At 44.9% G+C, this 24214-nt stretch overlaps 1 protein-coding gene across 3 annotated transcripts; it reads left to right on the plus strand.

The window, feature by feature from the left end:
* Positions 1-325: 325 nt before the first annotated feature.
* On the plus strand, positions 326-23938 carry kif16ba (kinesin family member 16Ba). 3 transcript variants are annotated; one of them, XM_084441197.1, is made up of 27 exons: positions 326-625; positions 1684-1753; positions 1950-2063; positions 2454-2570; positions 3246-3343; positions 5437-5546; positions 5893-6035; positions 6559-6727; positions 7063-7194; positions 8148-8323; positions 12893-12958; positions 13127-13186; positions 13364-13483; positions 13677-13728; positions 13921-14058; positions 14162-14244; positions 14547-14635; positions 15875-15928; positions 16214-17524; positions 17882-18037; positions 18276-18381; positions 18571-18618; positions 18978-19028; positions 22935-23060; positions 23240-23329; positions 23424-23507; positions 23761-23938. In XM_084441197.1, exons 1-27 carry the CDS (start codon positions 579-581, stop codon positions 23920-23922), a joined length of 3972 nt encoding a protein of 1323 aa, XP_084297323.1. In that variant the 5' UTR covers positions 326-578; the 3' UTR covers positions 23923-23938. The 3 variants fall into 3 exon arrangements, with proteins under 3 accessions (XP_084297323.1, XP_084297324.1, XP_084297322.1); XM_084441198.1 differs by having other exon boundaries at positions 22938-23060; XM_084441196.1 differs by lacking the exons at positions 22935-23060; positions 23240-23329; positions 23424-23507; positions 23761-23938 and adding an exon at positions 19773-21980.
* Positions 23939-24214: the final 276 nt, after the last annotated feature.

Raw genomic sequence — 24214 nt, forward strand, 5'->3', positions numbered from 1 at the left:
GTGGCTGGCGGGGGCTTGAAGCAGACAATCTACTGCCACCCTCTGTGCAGGGGTGGGATTACACATCATATTTATTGTGTTAGTCAAATTTGCCACAAATGTAAACAAAGGCGTGTCTTTGTTTATGAATTGTGGCTATAGTGTATATTTTCTCCTCAACGCACCTGGGAATTTGCGATATTTGATTAGTTGACACTGTTTACCTCTTTTTGAAGAGTTTCCGTACCGTTTTGTCCTCTCCGAGCATCCGTATCAGCTTTCTGGTTTATCAGCTGATGACCCAGGAGTTTGATTAGGCTACTTTCTGGGATGCTAAAGCTAGCAATCTAATCAATTGTGCACGGTCGCTGGGAACGCGGCAGGGTGCACGATGGAAGGACACAAACAACACTACTCTGGTGAAAATATCCACATTCTGGTGCTCTGACTGGTCCGGAGGAAACCTACCACAAACCGGCTGTCACATAGCCCCCCGAATGGAGTTTTGAAGCTCTGCGTGTTAAACACAATTATTTGTTGCAAGATTTCACGGCTAACTGGATGTAGCTAGTAGTGGACGCACACAAGAGGGATGTGCAATGGCATCGGTACGGGTAGCTGTCCGGCTCAGGCCCATGAACGGGAGGTAAGTGACAGAAGAGATGATGTTAGTAGTTGGCTACTAGCTACAATTTTACAATGTTGGCATTGAGAATTCGACCGTTATATTATTTCCGTGGCGATTAGGTAGCTAGGGCGGCTTTACTTTCAGTTTAACTTCAGCGTGTAACGAAAGGGGTGAAGTCAACATACGACATTGCATGACTCACTTGATTAGAACATTGCTCAACTTCAAAAGGTAGAGAGACCTACTGCTGCATAGCAAGCTGTATGAAACGGTGGACTGGTTGGATCTATTGCGATGTTTTTCGATATTGTGTATTGCCCATGTTGAATTGCTTGTATATTTGGTCATCCACGTATCAAGTTGTGAACAAACCTGAATTAACTCCAAGCTATTTGCCAGAAAAACAATGGGCTACTGAAAAGGGTAACGTTTCCCTCATTTACAGAACACTGTCTAGCCCTAGAGACCATAACCTGAGCCAGCTGGCATTGTGTTTACAGTCACCTGAGAAAAAGCTTAGAACACTTTACATTGATCGGGGAGCCACTGAGACCAAAGTCTGTTTAACAGAGTCCTGCAGTTACAGTTTTTATTTATTTATTTGTATCAAATGCAACCAATCATAAAAACAAAGATATAAAACACATAGGCCTAACAAAATAAAACATAAGCAACCATATAAAACACACACACTCGTCGGTAAGAAGGTCCCCAAACAGCTCAAAATGGTCCTCAAAATGACCAGGTCCAATACATGATCTGAGCAAAGCATGATACTGTAGGATCTTAGCAAACATATCTGATAGGCTATAGCATTACTGTATAAGGTGCCTAGTCTATTGTGTGTTTGTGATTATATCGTGGGTAATGCTGGAACTGCTGTTTTCTTTTAAATATATGCAGGATGTCTTTTATAATCTATGGAATAGTTCTCTTTTGTTGCTCCAATTTGTACTCCATAAAGTGCTTCAGTGATTTGGAACATTGGCATAGCTATCTTTATATGTAAATGACGATACCATTCAGTAATATTTTATCCTGATTGTTGTCTTGTTTTTTTGTTGTTTTTTTTACAGGGAGAAGGATTTGTCTGCAAAATGTATAATTGAGATGGAAGGCACAAAGACATCAGTTACAAACCTAAAGGTGATTTTGTTTTTAAGGTTTGACCTATATAAGGCAAGTCTGCCTGCACAAGACAGCTTGGAAATCATCAAATGTGAAGTTCATTCCTCCACTCTGATAATGTACATCAGCTTCAGCTGCTTATGAGATATACATATTTTTAGCATTATTGGCAGGCTGTGAAGGCTATAATTTTGTTCCATTATTATTTCACTAGATACCAGATGGCATTACCGGAGATTCCATGAGGGAGAGAACCAAGAGCTTCACATATGACTTCTCTTACGATTCTGCTGACTGCAAAAGCACCATCTTTGTTTCACAGGAAAAGGTAAAAAGTCACATCGTGGTCAGAGGAAATCATTCATGCCAGCGGAGGAGTTTTTGGTTGTTTTTTTTGAAAATGTGTTTTGCTTAAATCAGATTATGAAAAAAGCAGCTTTATGATATTATGTCTGAGCTTAGATATGGTAAAATGCAAAACAGTGTATTGCCAGCAATGTGGATGCAATATCAATAGTCCCTCTCTTAGTAATGAACAGTGCGTGATAATTACATGACTTCCATTTTGATGCATAAGATTTCCAATACATTACATGCATTTGCTTGATTTTATTACATTTAAAATATTTGACTAAGCAGGGTAATGTTTTCCTTTAACTGTGTAGGTAATGTTCTTGTTTAAAGAACCTGTGTCTGTTCTCCTTCCTTCCCTGTGCAGGTTTTCAAAGACCTGGGCTCTGATGTACTCAAGGCTGCTTTTGAAGGCTACAACGCTTGCATCTTCGCCTACGGCCAGACCGGATCGGGAAAGTCCTACACCATGATGGGAAATCCAGTGAGACTAACAGATCTAGATGCTAAACACCAAATCAAACATGACAGGCACTGTTATCTGCTATCTGGACTCTGGTTGTCTGTATAGAATTAACAAAGAGCATTACAGAGAGAGGGCTCAGTCTGTTAGCCTGGCTTCTCCAGACCCAATTCTCTAAAATGCGAATGGTCTGGAAACTCACAGTTGCTTTCCGATTCCCAAGGGTCGTTACCAACGGGCATAGACAGACAGACCTACAACCAATCAGCGAAAATGCCTCAACGGCGCTCCTCTGTTCCTTCATATTATTAAACCCGCCCCATATTAGATAAACGGTTGCGATTGTCATGAACCAATCTTTGTTCGAGTGGATTCATTTAGAACAATGATTTGGATGTCCAGACTGATCTGTGGAGTGAAATAGAATGTGAGCTCGCGAGATCAGGCTGGCAACGCCAGGCTATCGGTCTGTGTCAGTTTCACTTTTAAGCGTCTGGGAAGAAAGGTTGGAGTTCACTAATAATAATAATAACAATAAAAAATAATGATTATGATTATTGTTATATATTATAGTTATTGTTGTTGTAGTAGTTTATTTTTTTTATTTTTTTATTATTGTAGAGTATTCTTCAATAAAATGCGGTAAGTTCACAATGTGTCTTTAAGAGGGAGCCCTGTATCCTGTCTGTCTTCCAGGCCGATGCGGGCCTCATCCCCAGGATATGTGAGGGTCTGTTCAGCCGGATCGCCGGCATGGCTCGCTGGGATGAGGCGTCGTTCCGCACGGAGGTCAGGTAAGAGATTAACAAAAAAAAAAAACTGTCTGAGGTGCCACAAAACATCAATAAAACCAGGTAAACTCTTTGTACATTGTGTACATTGTGCCTCATCTTGTGAAAGACCATAGATCCAAAACGTCAATAAACAAGTCTCAACTTGAATCACTACTCCTCCTTAAAGTAGATTACTAGACTTTAGAATGCACACACATTACAGTAGGTTTCAGGCCAATTTTAGAGGACTTAAAAGAATCCCTTCCAGCTACTTGTAGGCAACGGTGCAATGTTGAATCCAATGTAATCTAGAACGTTGTGTAAAGGACAATTTTATAATTGATTCCATGTCCCATGTATGAAGTAGAAGTACTGTATGAAGAAAAGAAAACACAGCAGCAATTTTCCTGCACTTCTCCGCTCATCTCCGCTCATCTGATAGGCTCCGCTCATCTCCGCTCATCTGATAGGCTATCAGTGCATTCTATTCAGAATCTAAATGTGACGACTTTAGAAGAAAATGAGTAGTTTACGCCTTGGTTTCTTTTCAAACACAGAAGAGTCTTGAGTAACAATCCAGTTCCTTTTACAACATAGAGGGGATAATGCAAACACCTTCAGTTACAATCAGGGGTGTAGTGGTAAATACAGAGGTGGGTAAACTCTGTTGAGTGCAGTTTCCCCTCATTGATGATAATAGTTGATCAGAAAATAGCTGAGTAAACTCAGCCTCATTTTAAAGAGGTGGGTAAACCGAGTTTACTTGGGTTTACCCTCCATTACACCCTTGGTTACAATGGACAGAAGGTAGGTAGGACGGAAGGAAGGTAGGAACGTAACGACGTGATTTAAAATCAAAAGGTTTAAATTGATTAAAATGTTGCTGGAAGGAGCTGCAGAAAGGAAGTCAATGGGTTATCGACTGAGGGAACTAAGTAAGGGGGGAAAGATAGAAGTCAGTCAATTACTTTTGTTTTGTTACAGTTGATTATTTTACAAGTAGACAGAGGTATACAAATGGAAGTTGGCCACACACGGCAGAACTTCAGTTTAGTCATCGTTCATAAACACTTCCTTATTCCTCCGCTGCACATGAGCTGGCGTGGCGTGCAACGCGGGTAGCGCACGAGAAAACAAAATCACTACACTAAAATATGACATTTCCTATATTTTGTCCCACTGAAAAGGCACCACATCACTATCGGACACAGTAACGGCATACTGTGGTTCATCCTTCTGCAGCTTTGCTCGTGTTGTAGCATTGGTTGTGTGTGACAGGGAGGCCAGGCCGTAGGTCAGGGTCTTGTCTCTATCTTTTCGGGACACTTCCGGCTGGGGGGTGGATGTTGATGCGTTTCTCATCCATAGCACCTAGGCAGTTTGGGAAGTTCCACTGGGCCTGGAATCCATCTGCTACTTCCTGCCACTCTTTGACTGTGTCTGGGCACTGGAAAACAAGACAATACAATGTGTCGTGCTTTGGACCCCGAGTCGAGGTGAAATGATTGCATTGTACAACCCATGAAATGTACAGGCCACTGATTGTCCAGGTGGGGCTACATGTATTCTATGCCACCTGGCATGATTGCACCCAAATTTCTCTCATCATCATCCACAATATTCCCGGATATTTTAGCATAGAGATGGGCCATCTGCATCTGATTTCATCATAGAGGCTGATCACGACAGTGCAATTTCAGACCTCTTCAATTTACACAATTTAGTACACATTCTCTGAGATTACCGTCTATGCTGAGCGAGAGTGCTGTATATGTAGCTAAACAAATGCTGTGTTGTTTACGGTTTATACATTCGGCGGTGTTCCGTTTCCCCTTGATGTTACAGACTACTGCCACCTGGTGGTGTGGAGTTATTTAATCTCACGCAGGCTCAAATGTACGCGCTCGTCAGCTACTGGCTGTTGTCCGCTTGGTGTGTTCAAGTGAAACTTGTCGGCCCGGAAACGGGCGACGCGAGGCGACACAGCAGTTGTCATCGTCGGTGCTAGAGTAGTTCTTTGACGTCGGGTTGGTGTGTCAGGGCCTTTACTCTCTTGTGTATCAGTGCACCAAACTTTGCCATGACCCCTATCTCCCTGTTGCTATTGTTGTCAGCTACCTGGAGATCTACAATGAGCGTGTCAGAGACCTGCTCAGAAGGAAGTCCAGCCAAACCTACAACCTGAGGGTCCGGGAGCACCCCAAAGACGGACCTTACGTTGAGGGTAGGCCTGCCGGCTGACCTGCACGGTGCTCAATACTGGGGATCAGAGTTGGGCCAATCAAATGGGTTTTAGTTTAGAAATACTTTTACGTTTCTTTTTTTAAACTGGTCAATTTTTGTCAATTGTATTGCCTCCGAGATCACAAAAGTACACTAGGAAATTGTGCTAGTACACTTCAACCCTAGTGCTTTCAAATTTTCCATAGTTCTGCTGCTTTCAGTGCTAAGACTGGTCTCCAAACTGTCCATGCCAGAGAAATCAACCCGTAGCTAGATGCTTATATCAGATCGTCTCTCTTTATAATAATACATGCCTGCGTTAAATCGACCTTCTCCCCTGACCCCAGATCTGTCCAAGCACCTGGTGCAGAACTACAACGACGTGGAGGAGCTGATGGATGCAGGCAACATCAACCGCACCACGGCCAGCACCAGCATGAACGACACCAGCAGCCGTTCACACGCCATCTTCACCATCAACTTCACCCAGGTGGGCGCTGACTACCAGCAGGATCCTCACCCTGGAAGATATTTTTGCCGGCTGCGTTTTGTTACCATGTGTATGGACACTGCTGTTTTAATCTTGTATTTTCACACTGTAGCCGTACGGTTTAGTACCAGTTCACTTGCTATGTTGGATTGCTGTTCTACTCTTCAGCTCTTCATTATCATTCAAAGCGTTGAAAACTAGTAAGCCTGACCTTATTGCATATCTTGTAAGGAGTGGACTCCACTTCGTGCCTAACAGATACTGTGAATGGAGTTGTCAGACTACCCCACCAGTTTTCGATGATTCATCATGTCATGAGGCTTTTCGCCAAAGCATGCAGTCAGCTACAAAATGCATGATTGGCTCGAATGGTATTTACAGTTTTTCGGGGCAATTATTTTTAGCAAATGGCAGACCCGTAAATAACAATAGTAACATTTTGCTTGAACTACTCCTTTTAATCACGGCGTCATCGTTGCTAGTCAATTTTAAGTCCTCTGTTCTTTTTCTCTCCCCGCGTAAGGCAAAGTTCGACGCGGAGATGCCATGCGAGACGGTCAGTAAGATCCACCTGGTGGACCTGGCGGGCAGCGAACGGGCCGACGCCACAGGGGCCACCGGCGTCCGGCTGAAGGAGGGCGGGAACATCAACAAGTCCCTGGTCACCCTCGGCAACGTCATCTCCGCTCTGGGTGAGCGTCTCTCAGTCCTGCATGTGCGGGGCTCTTTTTTTTCTACTGTGGCTTATCAGTGTTATTGGCTTAAATCAAATCAATCTTTATTTGTATAGCGCATTTCATACACAGAGGCAACACAATGCGCTTGACAGAGAGCAATGGGGGGTGGCCGTAGGTCCCACCCCTACATATTCCAGAGGGAACAAAAAACAGTTACACCCAGGGACACCAAGGTCCTGGAAAATATTTGTCTATTTGGTTAAGAACATTTACAGAGCAGTAAACATGGGCTAAATACTTCACAGGAGAGACATGACTATCATTAATTGACTGATGACCTCGTGTTCCAGCTGATATCACCCAGGACGGCGTGAACACCAACCTGAAGAAGAAGCAGGTGTTCGTTCCTTACAGAGACTCTGTGCTAACTTGGCTGCTGAAGGACAGCCTGGGAGGCAACGCCAAGACCATCATGATCGCAAGTGAGTCGGATAATAATTAAATAAAAAGATGCTTTGGAAAGTAAACAGAAATGCTCATTCAAATCGGTTAAAGGTATAATTAGTAGGATTTGTCGGTTGTGTTTTGTAAACACAACATTCAAACTCCGCCCCTCCTCCCCTGCTCCTCCCCCTAACCACGGTTGCCAAGCCGGACAGATTTTTTCCATCTGCAGTGTAACATCTGCAAGTCAGCGAGAAACGAACCACATCCCCCCCACACACACACACACAACATCAAAGAGCTCAATTGATCCACAAACACACACAGGCTTTTCTCCCATAGTACAAAGCCAGCGCGCACTCGTCCACTTGAGTTAGAATGAACTTCGCCAGGAAAAGCCTCTGCATTTAGCTAGTAAGAGTGACATACCTGTCGAACTGAAAATAAGCCAACTCCGCATCACTCTTCATCACCATCCACTGCTTCAGTGTTCGCCAGTGGGTGAACGCCGACCCCAGATTTTGAAAGAGCTTTGTCAGTCTTGCCATTTAGCCTTGCTATATTTTGGTATTTTACATAGATTCTGCCCCCTCAATTATCTTAGCTTCTCAATTTGTCACTCAGTCAGACTGCACTCTCCAGTCAGACTGACAACTGTATTGGTAGAGGGGTACTCCCACCCCACTTCCCCCGAACTCCCCACCTGCACAGCCCAAAGATTGATGCCCAGAAATGTCCCAAAGAATGAACAACAAAATAGAGCCAGACGGAGGGGCCTCTGCAGATAAACACACCATCACACATTCTAGTGAGGCCTAAGTGATCCTTGAGAGGGATTGTTTTTCTATGACTATACTTTATTTTTTTAGGAAAATCCAACTAAGTATACCTTTAAAGCTATCGTTAGCCTGAGGCGTGGCCCCTGGGTTCAGCTGTGGTACATTAGCAGTAAGGCCACTATTCCAAAGTGTTTTTTTGTCTGTCACGGCAGCTATTTCGCCCGCCGATGTCAACTATGGCGAGACACTGAGTACCCTTCGCTACGCCAACCGCGCCAAGAACATCATCAACAAGCCCACGATCAACGAGGACTGCAACGTGAAGCTCATCAGGGAGCTGAGGGCGGAGATCGCCCGGCTGAAGGCGCTGCTGGTCCAGGGAAACCAGGTTGGGATTGTCACAGACATTAATTAGATTTTATGCCGGTGGTCTAAGATGATGGCTCTTGAATGTACAGCCTCTTTTACGTTTCCTATAGCCCTCCTGAACACCAACCGATATCCCTTAAACAGAAACTCATAATTCTGTCCATTAAAATTTGCTGTGAAATAGGTTGATCTTATGGTAAGCTCAAAAGGATTCTATTTGAGGTATAAAGTATATTAAACAGCGTATAATAACTGAGTATTGCTACTAATTGTATTGTAGAATAGAGGTGTCACGAGTACCAGTCTAGTCTACTAGTCTACTAGTCTCACTATGAGACTTTTACCATTCAATAAACGTAACACGAGTAGGTTATCTTGGTTGGTAATTATAAACAACAAATCCATAAAAATATGTTCTAAACTGTCAAGTGAATAAATACAGTCATCTAACGTTTTGACCGGAGAAATGCAGAGAGGCAGCAGACAACTCTACTCTGAACTCAAATACTGACACTCAAATGTACACAAACTGCATCAGACGTATTCTACATGAATATAACCTTAGAAGTTAGTTTCTTGTGCTTATCACGATCTACTGACCTTGGAAACAGGACAAAATTCACAGGTTGAAGACGTGAGCCGGTTTTCTCTCTCCCAAATCTTCTCTGAGGGAAATGCGCACGCGCCCTCAGAGGAGCTGGGCAGAATATCACATGACCTCCTTATCCTAACCTCATTGGCTCCACTCTTCAGTCCTGATCTAAACTAAACTTATTACAGTGTATGTAGAATGAATTATTAATTTGAATAACATAGAATAGTAATATAATATAGAATAACATAAAATAGAAAATACCAAAATGCATATCGTTTTTTTTTGTGTACTACACATTCCCCCACAAACAGAAGTGGCTCCTGACACTTTACAATAATAATTCAAAAATAACATCACCATGTAAACAGCAACACACAGGATTTCAAAGGTAAGTATGAACTGTTGTCTGTGTGTAATCAGTAGTTGTTCAGAAATAATGTATTGGGTGTGTGACGGGTGAGTATGGTTATGGGTTGATGGATGGCGGTTGGGAGGGTTGGATGTAGTGATAAGGGTCACCCAGGTAAGTCCAAGGAGTTGGCCGGACTCCGACTGCATTCACCGTGGGATGTAACTGATAGGTAGGTTGGCCAATGGAGGTCTATGTGAACATGTGGCGAGGTCGTCTCTCTCTGGTGGACTGTCTCAGGGAACTTGGTACTCTGGAGGGGGTGAGGGGACCTCTTCTTCATGATGAGTTATTTTGGGTGCCTCTGGGGTATCACTGTTCAGCTGGGGTGAGCCTATTGTATGTTCATTGTCAGTGTGATTTCCCTGGTCCTCATCTGTTCCATTTTCCATTTCTCTTTCAGGTTCAATATGGATTATCTCCCTCATGCGGGTCTCCCTCTGTCCAGGTTTGTTAGATAAGTGAGCTGGTAGGTACTCGCCCTTTTGTTGTCTCACAGGTATCCGTAGCCAATAACCAGGCATCTCTTCATCTTCTTCAGAGTCACTGCTATCTGGCCTCTGTGTCCGTCCTGTGGCCTCAGATGCTGGGAACCTCTTAGTTCTCTTTTGGGATTTCGGTATTTTGGTAGTGACTGTGTCTTCGGGCAGCTCTACAGGTAGGTCGTTCACTTGTAACAGCATGTTTTGGTGCAGAGTGCGGGTGGTACCTCCTCTCTCTGGGGTTACTTTGTAGACAGCATTGTCCCCCACTTTCTCTTTCACAATGTAGCTTGTTTTCTCCCAATAGTTTGAGTTTTCCGGGGCCACCTCTTTCGCTGAGGTTTCGTACCAGGACCCGGCCTCCTTGCTGAAGAGTTACACCTTTGCTCCTTCTGTCATAGTATCTCTTCCCCTTGGAGCAGGACTGTTGGCTGTTTGCGTTTGCCATCCGAAATGCTTCTGTCATCTTCCCGGCCCATTTCTCAGCATATCCTCTTGGAGTTTCAGCTACTTCATCTGCATCAGGCGGAAGAGAAGGTCGACATGAAGGCGTGGATGACGTCCATACAACAGGAAGTGAGGGGAGAAGCCCGTGGCCTCATGCTTCGTGCAGTAGTATGCGTGGATCACGTGGTGAAGATGGTCCTTCCAGGTCTCCTTTTCTTTCTCACCAAGGGTACGAAGCATTTGTAACGGGGTCCGGTTCAGTCTCTCTGCGGGGTTACCCTTGGGATGATAGGGTGAGGTTCTTGAATAGCCGACGCCGGACAACTGTCTGAGAGTTCTGAACAGTTCGTTTTCAAACCCCCTTCCCTGGTCATGGGGGAGTTTTGTCAGGGTAGCCGAATCTGGGGATGAAGTCGTTGAACAGCCGGTCAGCTGCCGTCTTGCCAGCCTTGTTCCTGGTAGGGTACGCTTGCGCGAATCTGGTGAATTGGTCGACCACGACCAAAATGTACTCACATCCACCCCGACTGGCCTCTAGATGGAGATAGTCAATGTAGACGAGTTCGAGGGGAGAGTTTGATGTTCGTCTTCTTCTGCTTGATGCTTTCCCTTGGCTGGGACCGGCTCCCGTTTTCCTGAAACTTGGTCCGCTTCAAGCACCCTACTGCCCGGTGTCCTGTCTCGCCACACACAAAGCAGTGGTTACACTCCTGTTGATTCTGTTCAGAGCATTTTGGACAACAAGATGTTCTTCCTCTCTCTTGAGTGTGTGGGGGTTGGGGATATCGGTTGGGGGGTGACTGAGGAGAGAGGCAGGGCTGGGGGTGAGGCGCGCTTGGGCTGGTGGTGTCTGTGGATAAACCGCCTGGCCGTTTCCTATCCTAAAACCTCTTGAATGGTTTTAGGATCATAGGAGATGTCAGTGTTAGTCTGCTTTGACTGGAAAAAGAGTCTCTGTTTGAGTCCAATCATGCGGTACAGGAACTGCTGGGGTGACTCTTGCTCGAGCTGTCTAGTACACATCAATTCCTGGAACAGTTCTGTTGTTGCTTTTTCACCAAGGTGAGATCGGAGGAAGCCCTTGTTCTGCAACTCATCTCATCTTTATTTACGAGCATGTCCTTAAATACATCGTCTCAGTTGCTCACCCATCTCTTTATATATTCTTCTCAGCTCCCCCACCGACTCTGAAGTTGTGTGGACATGTGTCTTGGAGTGGGGATGTGGTTGTGTGAATGTGTTTGGTTCAGGGTGTGTTACATAGTCTGTGTTCACAGTGGATGGACTAGGACCAACATGTACATCACCTGACCCATTAGCTGGCACATCAACAGAAGCAATCACTATTCAACAAATCATTCAACATCAACAATTGAGCCATACCTTCATCCTCACTTTCTAGCAGCTTCTGAGACTGTATGTAGGCAACAACATAGTCTGTGCAGCCTTCCTCGTCACTTGGGCTCAGCTTGGCTTGGTCGTCGCTGTCAGGTGCAAGATCCCTGGCAACTTTTTAGATGTCGGTGCATGTTAGTCTGACCAAGTTCTTTTTGATGCTCCACACCAGCTCTTATCGTCCCGTGTGTGTGTGTGTGTGTTGGTCTGATGAACCAGCGGCTCCTGGTGACTGTGTGTTGACCCTCGGATCGGCACTGCAGCTCCGTAGCGAAGTGAAGACCCAACCTTGATCTCCCTCGATGGACATCCACCTGACTCCTGGTCTGCAGTACATTTTGTCACCTTGTCTCTCGTGGTTCTGGAATCACTGGACCCATCCCTCTGATGCTTGTGAAGAGGATGGATCCCTGACGAGCCTCCAAATTTTAGCAGACTACAAAGCTTAGCACTGTGGCTGGGTCCATGCCCTTCAATCCCTGGGAAACAGGACAAAAGTCACAGGATGAAGACGTGAACCGGTTTTCTCTCTCCCAAATCTTCTCTGTTTATTAACAACATTCAATAAAAAAAATACAATTTACATTCAATCATGTCCCTTGTGCTAGTGTGTAATGCCCATGTCCATATCTCAATTCAATGTCCACCGTCTCAGCATTCATGCTGGTTTGTATGCTACAAATTGCATGTACTTATAGTAAGTAGGCTGTAGTAATGGCTACTAGCTAACTTCTAGCTAGCTGGCAAATGCAGAGAGGCAGCGGGGCACAACTGTACTCTAAACTCAAATACTGACACTCAAATGTACACAAACTGCATCAGACGTATTCTACATGAATATAACAACCTTAGAAGTTAGTTTCTTGTGCTTATCACGATCTACTGACCTGGGAAACAGGATAAAAGTCACATGATAAAGACGTGAACCGTTTTTCTCTCCCAAATCTCTGACGGAAATGCGCGCGCCCTCAAGAGGAGCTGGGCAGAATATTACATGACCTCCTTATCCTAACCTCATTGGCTGATCTAAACTAAACTTCTTAGTGTATGTAGAATTAATTAGTAATTTGAATAATATACAATTGTAATATAATAGAATAATATAAAATGGCAAATACCAAAATGCGCATAGCTTTTTTTTGTGTGTACTACAGAGGCATCTCAGATTTTTTTTGTCTGCCATCGCTAATGTCTCTAATGTGTCGGCAGTTTATGATTGATGCAGTTGTAGTACATCGATCCTGTTTGTTTTTGTGTCAGATTGCTCTCCTGGATTCGCCCACCGCTTTGAGCATGGAGGAGAAACTGCTCCAGAACGAAGCCAGGGTGAGGCTAATGTGTTGTTCTTTCAAAAAGTTGTTTGCCTTAGTGAACAATCCATCTTTGAAACCGAAGGGGTGACACGACCTCAGTGAAGACTTTTTTTTTCTGGAACCTTGACTTTCCTGCAGCACATTATTATTATTGTTGACTTACCTGCTGATTGTCTTTCAGGTGTTAGAGCTAACTAAGGAGTGGACCAACAAATGGAATGAAACGCAGAACATCCTCAAGGTGAGCAGACTCAAAAGCTGTTGGTACAAAACGTCACATCTAGTGCACTTCACACTCAATGCATGTATATGAAAAATTAACTCAGGTGGCTAGGTAGCTGTTACTGAGGTGGCTAGGTAGCTGATACGGACTATCAGCCAAATTCTAACAATCTTTCCACGAACACTCTCCCAACAGGAAGAGACCCTTGCCCTGAGGAAAGAGGGGATTGGCGTGGTCCTGGACTCCGAGTTGCCTCACCTTATCGGTATTGACGACGACCTCCTCAGCACAGGGATCATCCTCTACCATCTGAAGGTCGGTATTCTGCTGGCGCCACCTTTGGGGTGATGTCGATAGGCTTAAGTTTTTCCTGCATTTCCTACCTTCTTCCTGATCTTGACTGCGCCACAAATCGGTTATACAGTATTATAACATCAAAAGTTTTATAATGCATTTTTGTAAGCTTGGTTAAAAGCAGTTTGTATTTGGCGTACCTTTGCACTTTCAGGAGGGCAGGACGTATGTGGGCAGAGATGACGCTTCAACAGAACAGGATATCAGTGAGTGATTTCTCCTTTGATAATATTTGGCATTGGAAGCTATTGACAATGCTAACTAAACAGCGATCTACCTGGGAAACAAACTTGCGATAACTTGATGTCTCTAGCAATGGGTAAATGGAAATAATAGGATTATAGTTGGCTGCTGTTTAAATCCCGGTTTTCTTTCTGTCTGTTTCTCTCTCACTGCAGTTCTCCATGGCTTGGATCTGGAGAGCGAACACTGCATGTTTGAGAACCAGAATGGCACTGTCACCTTGATACCTCTCAATGGGGCCCAGTGTTCTGTGAATGGAGTGCAAGTGACAGAACCGTCCCCACTCAACCAAGGTAGGACCCCCAGATACCTAGCCATCTCAGTTAACCAGGCCGGTCATTTCACGCTCGCAAGACCTTTTTTATTTACCAGTGCTGATCTTCACTGTTTTGCCAGGTGCCGTCATCCTGCTGGGCAGAACCAACATGTTCCGTTTCAACCACCCCAAAGAGGCAGCTAAGCTCAGGGAAAAGAGGAAGGTACGACAATCATGCTGCTCCTCTTTTCTGTCTCTCTCTTTCTGTCTCTTCTCTCTCTCACTTTGTCTCTTTTTCTGTCTCCCTCTCTCCTCTCGTTCTGTCTTGCTCTTCTCTCTCTCTCTCTCTCTCTCTCTCTCGTTCTCAGTCTAGCCACTTGAGCTTATTAATCATGTAGATTAGCATTGAGTAGAATGGCACACTTAGTGTAATCACTGTGCTGATGGGATTCAGATTTGCTCATCAATAACGAGTCATGAGGAGTCGTATTGCCAACCTTGTATGTGTGTGTTTGATTTCCCCAGAGCGGCCTGCTCAGCACGTTCAGTTTGTCCATGACGAATCTGTCCCAGTCATGCGAGAGCCTCTCCACAGTCATGCTCTACAACCCAGGGTGAGTGAGTGTGAGTGTATTTGTGAGAGGCTGTGTGTGCGTGTGTGTGTGTGTGTGTGCGTGTGCGTGTGCGTGTGCGTGCGTGCCTGTTTCGAAGAGACAACGTACGGGAGAGACTGAGTGTATGTAGAATTCACCCCCCAGGCCATGCCCTCCCGCCCCCCCCTCCACGCAGTGGCTAGCTCTCGTCTCCCTCCATGTGCTGAAATATCCTGCCAGTATTTGCTGCTCACCCCCCCATCATCGCTGAGTAAAAGGACAGGTTTCACGTGCTATGTTACGGTGCCGGGAAAACAATATGAATGGGTCGTGTGGTTGCAAAAACGTGCTAAAAGTGAACTCTGGACAGGATGAGGTCTGTAACATTGCATTTTCCTCTTACTCAAGGTAAAATGAGGTGAGCTGGCCATACTGCTTATCTCCTATACCAAATCACTCAGCCTTCACAGGCTTCATTGACTCTGTTACTAACTCTCCAAAAAATGTGGTGAGTTCGAACTTTGATGCTTGTTCAGAGTACGGTTGTTTTGTTGTTGTGTAGCTCCACCCGGTGGAGAATTCCTACAGCATCATCCTGTCATACAAAACACCAGTGATGGAACTTGGTCATTTTGTGATACTGAGTAGGCATAGGTTTATTATTTACTCATCGATGTCAGGCCCAAAAAAGTATAATCAGTCAATCTAAGGAAAAGAACCACCATTTTGTGAACACTCAAATGAAAATGCTGTTGGTTTCATTACGTTGTGCAATTACACAATATTCAATCAAATGTACTTTGATAAATTACCTCTGCCTCTCTCCGAACACCTCCCTCCCCCCACACCCCGGGCAGTCTCTTCACTGAAAAGGGGCCAATCTTTCTCAGGTAGACCGAACTAGCGTGTTCAATGTTGAATGTACACTTAACAGTCCTAGTCATCTTTCTGATGTGTTGAGCTCCACCGGTCTCTGTTTTTAATATAAAACCTCATCATGTCCTCTGTCTTTTAAAAAAAACTTTAAAAAAAAACTTTTTTCTTTTGCACGTTGCCCCGCTTGCTTTTGTCATCATTTTGACGTCTCATAACGTGATCGAGCTTTTCATCCATTGCTTTGTGTATGGAGCCAGCCATTCCGTGTGCGAAATGCAGACCTTGTCTTTGTCACCGGTCATGTGAAGTATAACCGTTTTGTTTGTGGGACTCCTAAACCCTCTATCCTTATTGAGTGTTGGCGTTTCTCTGCTCTGCTTAAAGGTTGGAGTTTGAGAGACAGCAACGCGAAGAACTGGAAAAGCTGGAGCTCAAAAGGTAATTCAGAGAAGATATGTTCTATGACACCTATTTTTGCAACAGTTGGTGAAATGAAGCTTGTAATTGATTTACACACCACGAAGGAGACCTCACTCTCAAGCGACAAGAAATGCCAAATATTAGTGTTGTAGACAATGGCGATATGTGAATATTAGACTTTAACCTCTAGTTATCAGGAAGTAATGCTTGGGTGAGGTCTTATTCACTGTCTTCACTATAAGACGATTACTAGTTGTGTGTGTGTGTGTGTGTGTGTGTGTGTGTGTGTGTGTCGGTTTACAGGAGGCTCATCAAGGAGATGGAGGAGAAGCAAAAGTGCGAGAAGGCAGAGCTGGAGCGCCTGCAGCAGGAGGTGGAGTCCCAGCGCAAGGAGTCGGAGGAGGTCCAGCTGCGCATCCGGCGCCAAGAGGAGAGCCTCCGCTTTCGCAGCCAGGACATCGAGACCCGCCTTCGCGACCTCTTGGCCGAGAAGGAGCGCTTTGAGGAGGAGCGCGACCGCGACGCCCAGGAGCTCGACCTGCAGCGGCGGAAGCAGGAGGAGGAGGAGGCGCAAAACGAAGAGGCAAGGCGGCGGCTGGAGGCGGCCGAGCAGACGGAGATCTGCCGCGAGCTGGAGCGGCTAGAGCGCGAGCGGGAGGGGCAGGCGGCGCGGCTAGCGGCAGAGCGCCAGCAGCTGGCTGAGCGCGAGAGCGAGCAGCGAGGCACGGTCGGCCGGCTGGAGGAGCAGCTGCGCGAGCGCCGCGAGGCGGCCGCCGCCCTGCTGGCGCGTGAGGACGCCCGCCGCCTGGCCGACGAGCGCCACGCCCTCGCCGAGATCCGCGGGGAGCTGCTTTGCGTCAAGGAGGCCGGCGGCGGGGACGAGGGGGGGCGCGCCGCCCATGCCCGCTACGCCGACTTCAAGGCCGCCCAGGCGGAAGAGCTGGGCCGGCTGGAGGAGAGGCTCCGCCAGCAGAGGGACCGCCTGGAGAAGGAGGTCGCCGCAGAGCGCGCCGCCCTTGCCCTCCAGGTCCACGCCCACGGGGAGCGCCGGCGGCAGCTGAGGGAGACCCGGGAGAAGGGGGTGCAGGACGCCTCGGCGCTGTCGCAGGAGGAGCAGTGCATCAAGCAGGCCGAGCAGCGGCTCCTGTTCAAGGAGCGCCAGCTGGCCAGCCTGTCGGACAGCCACCTGCCGGCGGTCACGGAGGAGAGGCAGAGGGCCTCGGAGCTTGTCAGACGCGGCGGCGGCGGCCGTGACAGCCCCCCCTGCCTGGACAACACGCTGTACCAGGTGGAGAAGGAGCTGGAGGAGAGGGAGGAGCGCCTGGCGCTGCACGCCGCCGGCGCCGAGCAGCTGCAGCAGCTCCAGGAGAAGTACGAGTTCACCGCCAACGTGGCGCGCCAGGAGGAGAAGGTCCGCCGGAAGGAGATGGAGATCCTGGAGTCGCGGGAGAAGCAGCAGCGCGAGGCCCTGGAGCAGGCGGTGGCCAGGCTGGAGAGGAGGCACTCAGCCCTGAGGCGCAGCCTCTCGCTGGAGCAGGAGGGCGAGGGGCAGCAGAGGCGCAAAGGGTCGGCCCCAGGGGACGCGCGGCCCGGGTCGGAGCTAGACCAGGAAAGGTCAGCAGCACACTTTCGCTTGTTGCTTTGGGTTTAGCGACCTGAATTACCGGGCGGAAATATGGCAGAAAGAATAGCATGTTGAAGCAATTTCCCGTGGTCTTGTGCTGAAATGTAGCCTACAGGTACATGTTCATGCATTATGATCATGCATGGTGATAATGCTGTTATTGGACAATTGGTTAAAGATAACAAGAAAAGAAATGGCCTGGAAATGGCAGCTCCAGTAAAAGCACTGCACTCATAGAGAAGATAAATTAGCTAACTTCTTATATAATCATATCACGATACAATCATAATATAATCTTTCTTTTGGACAAACAATGAACCACAATTGTTTGCGCCGTTTCTCCTCAGAGTGGAGCGAGAGATCCAGAAGCTGAAGCAGAGGATCAGCGAGGCCGACGGCAGTGGGAGGAGTCACTCTGCGTGTGACGACAAGAGCAGTCACACCGACTCCCCCATCAGCCCCATGCCCGGCCTCCCTGCTGTGCTGCCCCTCGCAGACGACAGGTGGACCTCACTCTCCTTACCCTCCTAGCAGCACGTCTCCATTGAACAACTGTGATGTTAAATTTATATAACTATGAATAATTCCTGTACCACAGGCACCTTGCACAATGAAGTGCCTATTACACAGTTAGTGTAACACGTGGTTGATGATAACAATGGTAATGTAGCAGTTTTTTTGACTGGTTGGCCTGGTCATCTTTAACCATGTTGACTGTCTTAATATTTTGTTCTGTGACAGGATCAATGCATACATTGAGGAGGAGGTACAAAGAAGGTTACAGAAGCTGAACTGCCTCAATGGAGACAATAACATGGAGCATTCCCTTTCATCTGAATCACTGAAGGTTGGTGTCAGTGACATCCACCTCACCCATGTACTGTGCATGCATATGGTGAGTGATAGTCTCACCATATTGTTGAAGCTTCATATTCAGGAACCTCCCATGTTCTTAAACGACATACACATAGTTTCCCACTCCATGTCCAAATGGCATTCAAAAGTTGAAATGATATCCAGTTCTTTAATTCTACAGGAGGAGGAAGAAGTTAGTGACTCTAGTTCTGTTAGATTAACAGACGAGGTAAGCCCAGATCATGCCTAGTATGTACTGCACTATAGGAGGTACAGTACAGAATGGCCTTGTAATCTGCATGCCTTTCCCATAATTCTCTCCATGAATTCTTTGGACCAATCAACCAATTGTTGGACATTCTTCTTTTCTTGTTGCCTATTTGTTTATCCTGTCTACCAATGTAAAATGTATTATTTTTATTTTATTTTTTATTTAAAGAAAAAAAAGGAGGAAAAACAATGTTCTTGCTTGTTTTTGTTCTTCCTAATCAGATTGCCTAAATGTATTAGCCATTAGTAAATGTAGAACATGGCTTTGGAAGGTATTTTTTGTCAAAGCTAATTTAATTTGGACTAATTTCATTTCAGGATGATGAAAAGCTACAAAACTCTGCAAATCCAAGGAAACTGAAATATGAGGTAGGTCTCCTCTCCCATAATTGTTTGTCTGTGGAGAACACTAACCGGAATTTAGTAAACAATCCTGTAACATGAGAAAATGTTAATCACGCTGAATCTTCACTAACACATGCTACTACCACTTCAAGAAGCATCATGTACAGTAGGAACATGATGGCATTTATTCTGGCATTTTAGAAACCAAAATGCCTTTCAGTCTTGCATTTTCCTCTGTAAAAATGCAAGACTATGTAAAAAAAAAAAAAAAGGGGAAAAAAGCAAGACTAAAAACAATTTGTTTCCACAACAAGGAAAAAGATTAACCATTTAACATGTTCACACAGTTTTAGCACAACCTACAGGAAAGTAGTTATTAAAGTGTGGCATGTAACTTTAAATACACCAGAAAAATCTATATCATAACCAAGAAATGGTGAATTGGCTTGCCTTGTGTTGTGTGAGAACTGAAATAATTCAGGACACCAGACTGGAAAATGGTGAAAAGTATTAGCATTACCCAGATAGGGGTTTTGGATTTTCAAACAAAAGTGTATAATTTCACATTTCTATCCAGAATGATCCCTTTGTCTCTAATTCTATTGGAACTGTCACTTAATTTTTGCATAATTTCAATGGCTGTGATTGGTTCACTTGGTGCACCACCATCACGTACTGCAGTGAATTACTGTTATGTAATTGGCTGTAATTGAGAGCCTGATCTCTAGTCTGAAATTATAGTCATGGAATCCCCCCTTGTCCACACAGATGAACTCCATGCCCTTGCTGTGGCGGAGTTCCCTGCACATCCCTGGGCATGTGACAAGCACTCACCTGAATGGTGATAAAACTTCAAAGGAACAAAAGGGGAAAGATCAGTTTGAGTTAGATGAAGCAAGCAATGCAGAAAAGACAAGCAAAGACTTTATCAAAGGAGAGAGTCCGCTTCACAAACAAGGCGACCAAGCCAAATTGTGGCATGTAGAAGTGATGGTACATCGTGGAAAGGTGGATCTAGTTAAGAGCAAGCACTATGATTGTGATATTGGCACCAAAGATCTTGGATACACATCAACGGCTGTCACAACGGGTAGCTATGTAAATGAAAATGTCCATGGGGAAAAAGAAATCAACTTCAGTCACTACATTCTTGACTGTGACAAGAAACAACAACTTCAGTGCTGCCAATCCAGAGAGACTAGGGAAGAAAATGTACCACTGGACAGATCCTCACATTTCTACTCTGAAAAAGAAACCAAAGAGAAAGAAAGGTATCCTGAAACTGTGGCAGATGCTGAAGTGCTAAAGAGTCAGATCTCTTTGAATGGCTACTTTGGTCTAAACCAGACCTCCAAAGAGTCTGCAAATGGTCAAGAAAAGCCGAATCAGGGGAACTCTGATACTGATCTGCTAACCCGAATGCTGGGAGCCAGACAGGGTTATCTTCTCAGATACTTAGCAGGAAAGCTAACTGACACATACAATGATGCTGGAAAACCGCTGCAAAGCACAAGGAACTTAATTTGGCAAATTCGAGAAAAAGAAACAATGGTATTGAGCATAGTGGCAAGAGAGCTTCCACTGGTTCAGCAAGGGCAGTTTAAGTTGGTGTCAAAATCTAGCTTTGGAGAAAAGAAAGTGCATTTCAGTTCCTCTGACCGGGACAATGTGCTTGCAGTCAAGGGCACCACAGAATGTCCTGAAGGTTCTGTGAAGTCATGCAAAATTGAAAATCCTGAAGTTTTCTTCCAGAGGCTTGTAAGGTTTCCGACATGCCTTTTGGTACTAAAGTCTCTTCCACCTCTGGAACTGCTACAACGTTTGAATGGATTAGTGCTCCAGGACTCTTGCACTTCTCACCAACTTTTGGGTATCTACTGGCTCCTAGTTGCCAACCACAAGCAACCCACCCCCCAGCCAGGCTGCTTGCTTTTGTTTGAAACAGAATTATATGCAATCTCCTGTGGAATTGATTCTCATGAAGACAACCAGGCCTTGGAAGTTTTTCACCACTCCTGTCTCTTGGACATCCAGGAAATCCAAGTGAGTTTGGCTGGGCAGCATGTCCGGCTCACCGGCTCCTCTGAGGGAACCATCTTGGTTGTGTTGACCCACAGCAAAGATCTTACCCAGAAATTATGCCGAGCACTTCTGAACATCCTTGCGATATCAAAGGATCATGGGGATGCCGCAGCTCACCCTTTGCTCCATGGAGACCTCATGTTGCTCTCCCTGGACTGGAGCTCCCATGTCCCAGACCTCATCCTGAACAGCCATGTTCGCTTCACTTCCCGCTTCAAGAGGGTCCTTGCTGACCTGCTGTACATCATACATGGCAACATGGAAGGACATGACAAGCCCTCCCTGGCTGACATTCGCCTTCTTCTCTACGCAAGTGTCAAGGTGGAAGAGTTTTCCAACCCATGTCAAGATGGCCTCTCCCAGTTCTTCCTCACTGACACCCATGTGGGCCTGCTGCAGGAGGATGGTGTGTTCCACCCGGTTCCGCGATGCTCAAGCTTCGTTCCCATCCAGCCCCAGTTTCAGGGAGTTAAACTTCGCAGACGTTCAGACATCAAGTTTGTTCTTGTGAGACACAATGACGACTGCATGGTACTTGACATTTTGTTTGCCAAGGATCAGAAAATACAGGTTGGGACCAAAATCAAAGCCAAGGAATACTCAGCGGACATTCCTCTCCCTCCTGATGGCAGCCCCATGAATAATTCCTGGAAGTTGACGTTTGGTTGCACCTCAGAAGCCTTGGCCCTGATTAATCATTTGTCCAACTGATTAACAGCCAAGTTAAGAACGAAAAGAAAATGTCTGTTTTCAATGAGATTCAATGATTATTTCAAGTTGGTCTTTGATAAAGGGAATGTTGTTTGTCTTGCAAATTATTGTTAAATTGGTCCTAATTTTTTTAGTCACTCAGGAATTCTTTATACAGTTTGTGCATAAATGCTATTAATATAATGGTGGATGAAAGAAAATTGGATATTGAAAAACAAGACATTTATCGATTTATCGATTTTTCTCAATTGGAATTTAGCAATACAATTTGATTGTTACAAACATTTGTTCCAAAGTTCACATCGGGTGCTCACCAGGTATGTAAAAATCACTGACTACAATATTTATCCACATGGTGGTGCCATACGATTTCTACATTTAGGTAGTATCAATTTAGATATTTTTTAAAGAATTTGACTTAATTGGATTAATAGTTGATTTTAGAATATTTTATGTGTTGTTGTTTTTTAACTTGTTGCTCATGTAGAAACCAGTAATTCCAAGTAATAGCGGTGGAATACTTTGCTCAAATTATGACCAATAGTTAAAGTAAAAGAAACGTAGTGGATGTAAAGAAAATGTGGACTGTTCATTAACTCCTCCTTTCTCTTGTGAGTGAACATGATGGTACTTTTCTCTTCACACTGTGGGGGTTCTGTTGCGCTTTGATTTTTGACAGTTTGTTAGTAACAAGTTCAGAATTTGATTGGAGATTTGCAAAAATGTTATATATAGGAAATGTTTTCTGGTGGTATTTGGGAAATGACTCTTTTATCCAATGTGCAATGTGTACAATTTCAGGGGGAATATGAATGATATCGAACATAATTCCAGGAGGAATGTTAAATGTGCTGTATAAATCAAGGGAGACATGTTTGTGCTATATACTGTATGTGACATATGACCAATGATTTTATGTTGCTAAAAGAGCATTATGTTAACAAAAGAATAAATAAAGATAGTACTTGTGTATAAATATGTTGGTTTGTCTTGTTTTATGCAGCTGCTTTTGAGTGTGATGTCATATTCATATCTAGTGTTGACTCTTACCAATGGATTATTATTCTATAAATATGGAGATACTGTATATCCACCCCCTCCTTCCACATCTTTCTCTCTCCACCTTTGTTCTTTTAGCAGCGACTGGTCTCGGTCCCTCTGGGAACCAACGCTGACTACCTGAAGAACCCTGTTAAAATCAGCATTCCTCGCTACGTTCTCCGAGGGCAGGGGAAAGATGAGCACTTTGAGTTTGAGATCAAGGTGAGGGTCTTATTTAGCCCCTCAGCTCCTGGATTGTTGTTTTCCACCTCTGCTCCTGGATGCAGTTTTGTCCTGGTCTTTATTTCTTATGTAGGTATGTTTTATTGTAATAATTGTCATTTTTGACAAAAAAAAATTGCTAACTTTGTTTATTTTATGTTTTTTATCTAAATCCATAGATCACAGTGATGGATGAAACATGGACCGTCTTCAGGCGATACAGCCGGTTTCGGGAAATGCACAAAACTCTCAAGCTGAAGTATCCAGAGGTGTCATTTGCACCCACAAACACCCTGGTCTGTTCTTTCAAATTATAAGTATGACAAACAAATTTACTGATGTTCTCAATGGCTTCCATTTCAGCTTGTAGCTCTGGAATTTCCTCCCAAAAAACTCTTTGGAAATAGAGATGAGAGAATGGTTGCTGAAAGGAGTCACCACCTAGAGGTTAGTGCTCTCAATTTGTCAGAATATATCCAAACACTAAAAATAGTAGCATGCTATTGCTATTAACATTTTAAACTTAATGAGCTAAAGAGAAATGTGTAAATTGATGACAAACCAAGATGGGGCCACAGTACTGCAATTTTCCAGACAATCCTCTACTGGGTCAAATCGGTCCATGAAAGTGTAAAACCTGCTTTATGAGCCTAATTTGTTTGCGTAACCCCTAACGGATCTTTCCCTCAATTTTTAACAGAGGTATTTGAAGAACTTCTTCAGGGTGATGATGTCCTCTTCAGGCTACCCTCTCCAGGCCTACTCTGAGGGCGGGCTGCGGCTGTCCAAGCACGCCATCTGTGAGCTCTCGCCGTTCTTTAAGAAGGGTGTTTTTGACTATAGCAGCCATGGCACTGGCTGAGCCATTTTGGAAAGAACTACTGTTGAAGCAAATGTAATACTAAAAACCAAAATGCTTGGTGCCTTTCTAGGTGACAGTCTTAGGGATTCATCTCAGTTGGCCAAAGTGCTGTGGAGCAGTTTGCCTAATACTTCTCTTCTTTACCACCAGGGCAGTCTTTGTTGGCCAAACATGTTTTCATACTTGTTTAAGTTTATTTGATATGTAAACAATGAGAAGTTGTTACGATATTGACCCAGTGTAAAGACTAGATGATGTTGACTCAACTTAAAGCAATAGGCCATGATGTTTA

Source organism: Borostomias antarcticus (genome assembly GCF_949987555.1).
Source record: "Borostomias antarcticus genome assembly, chromosome: 7".
In the NCBI taxonomy this organism is placed as follows: Eukaryota; Metazoa; Chordata; class Actinopteri; order Stomiiformes; family Stomiidae; genus Borostomias; species Borostomias antarcticus.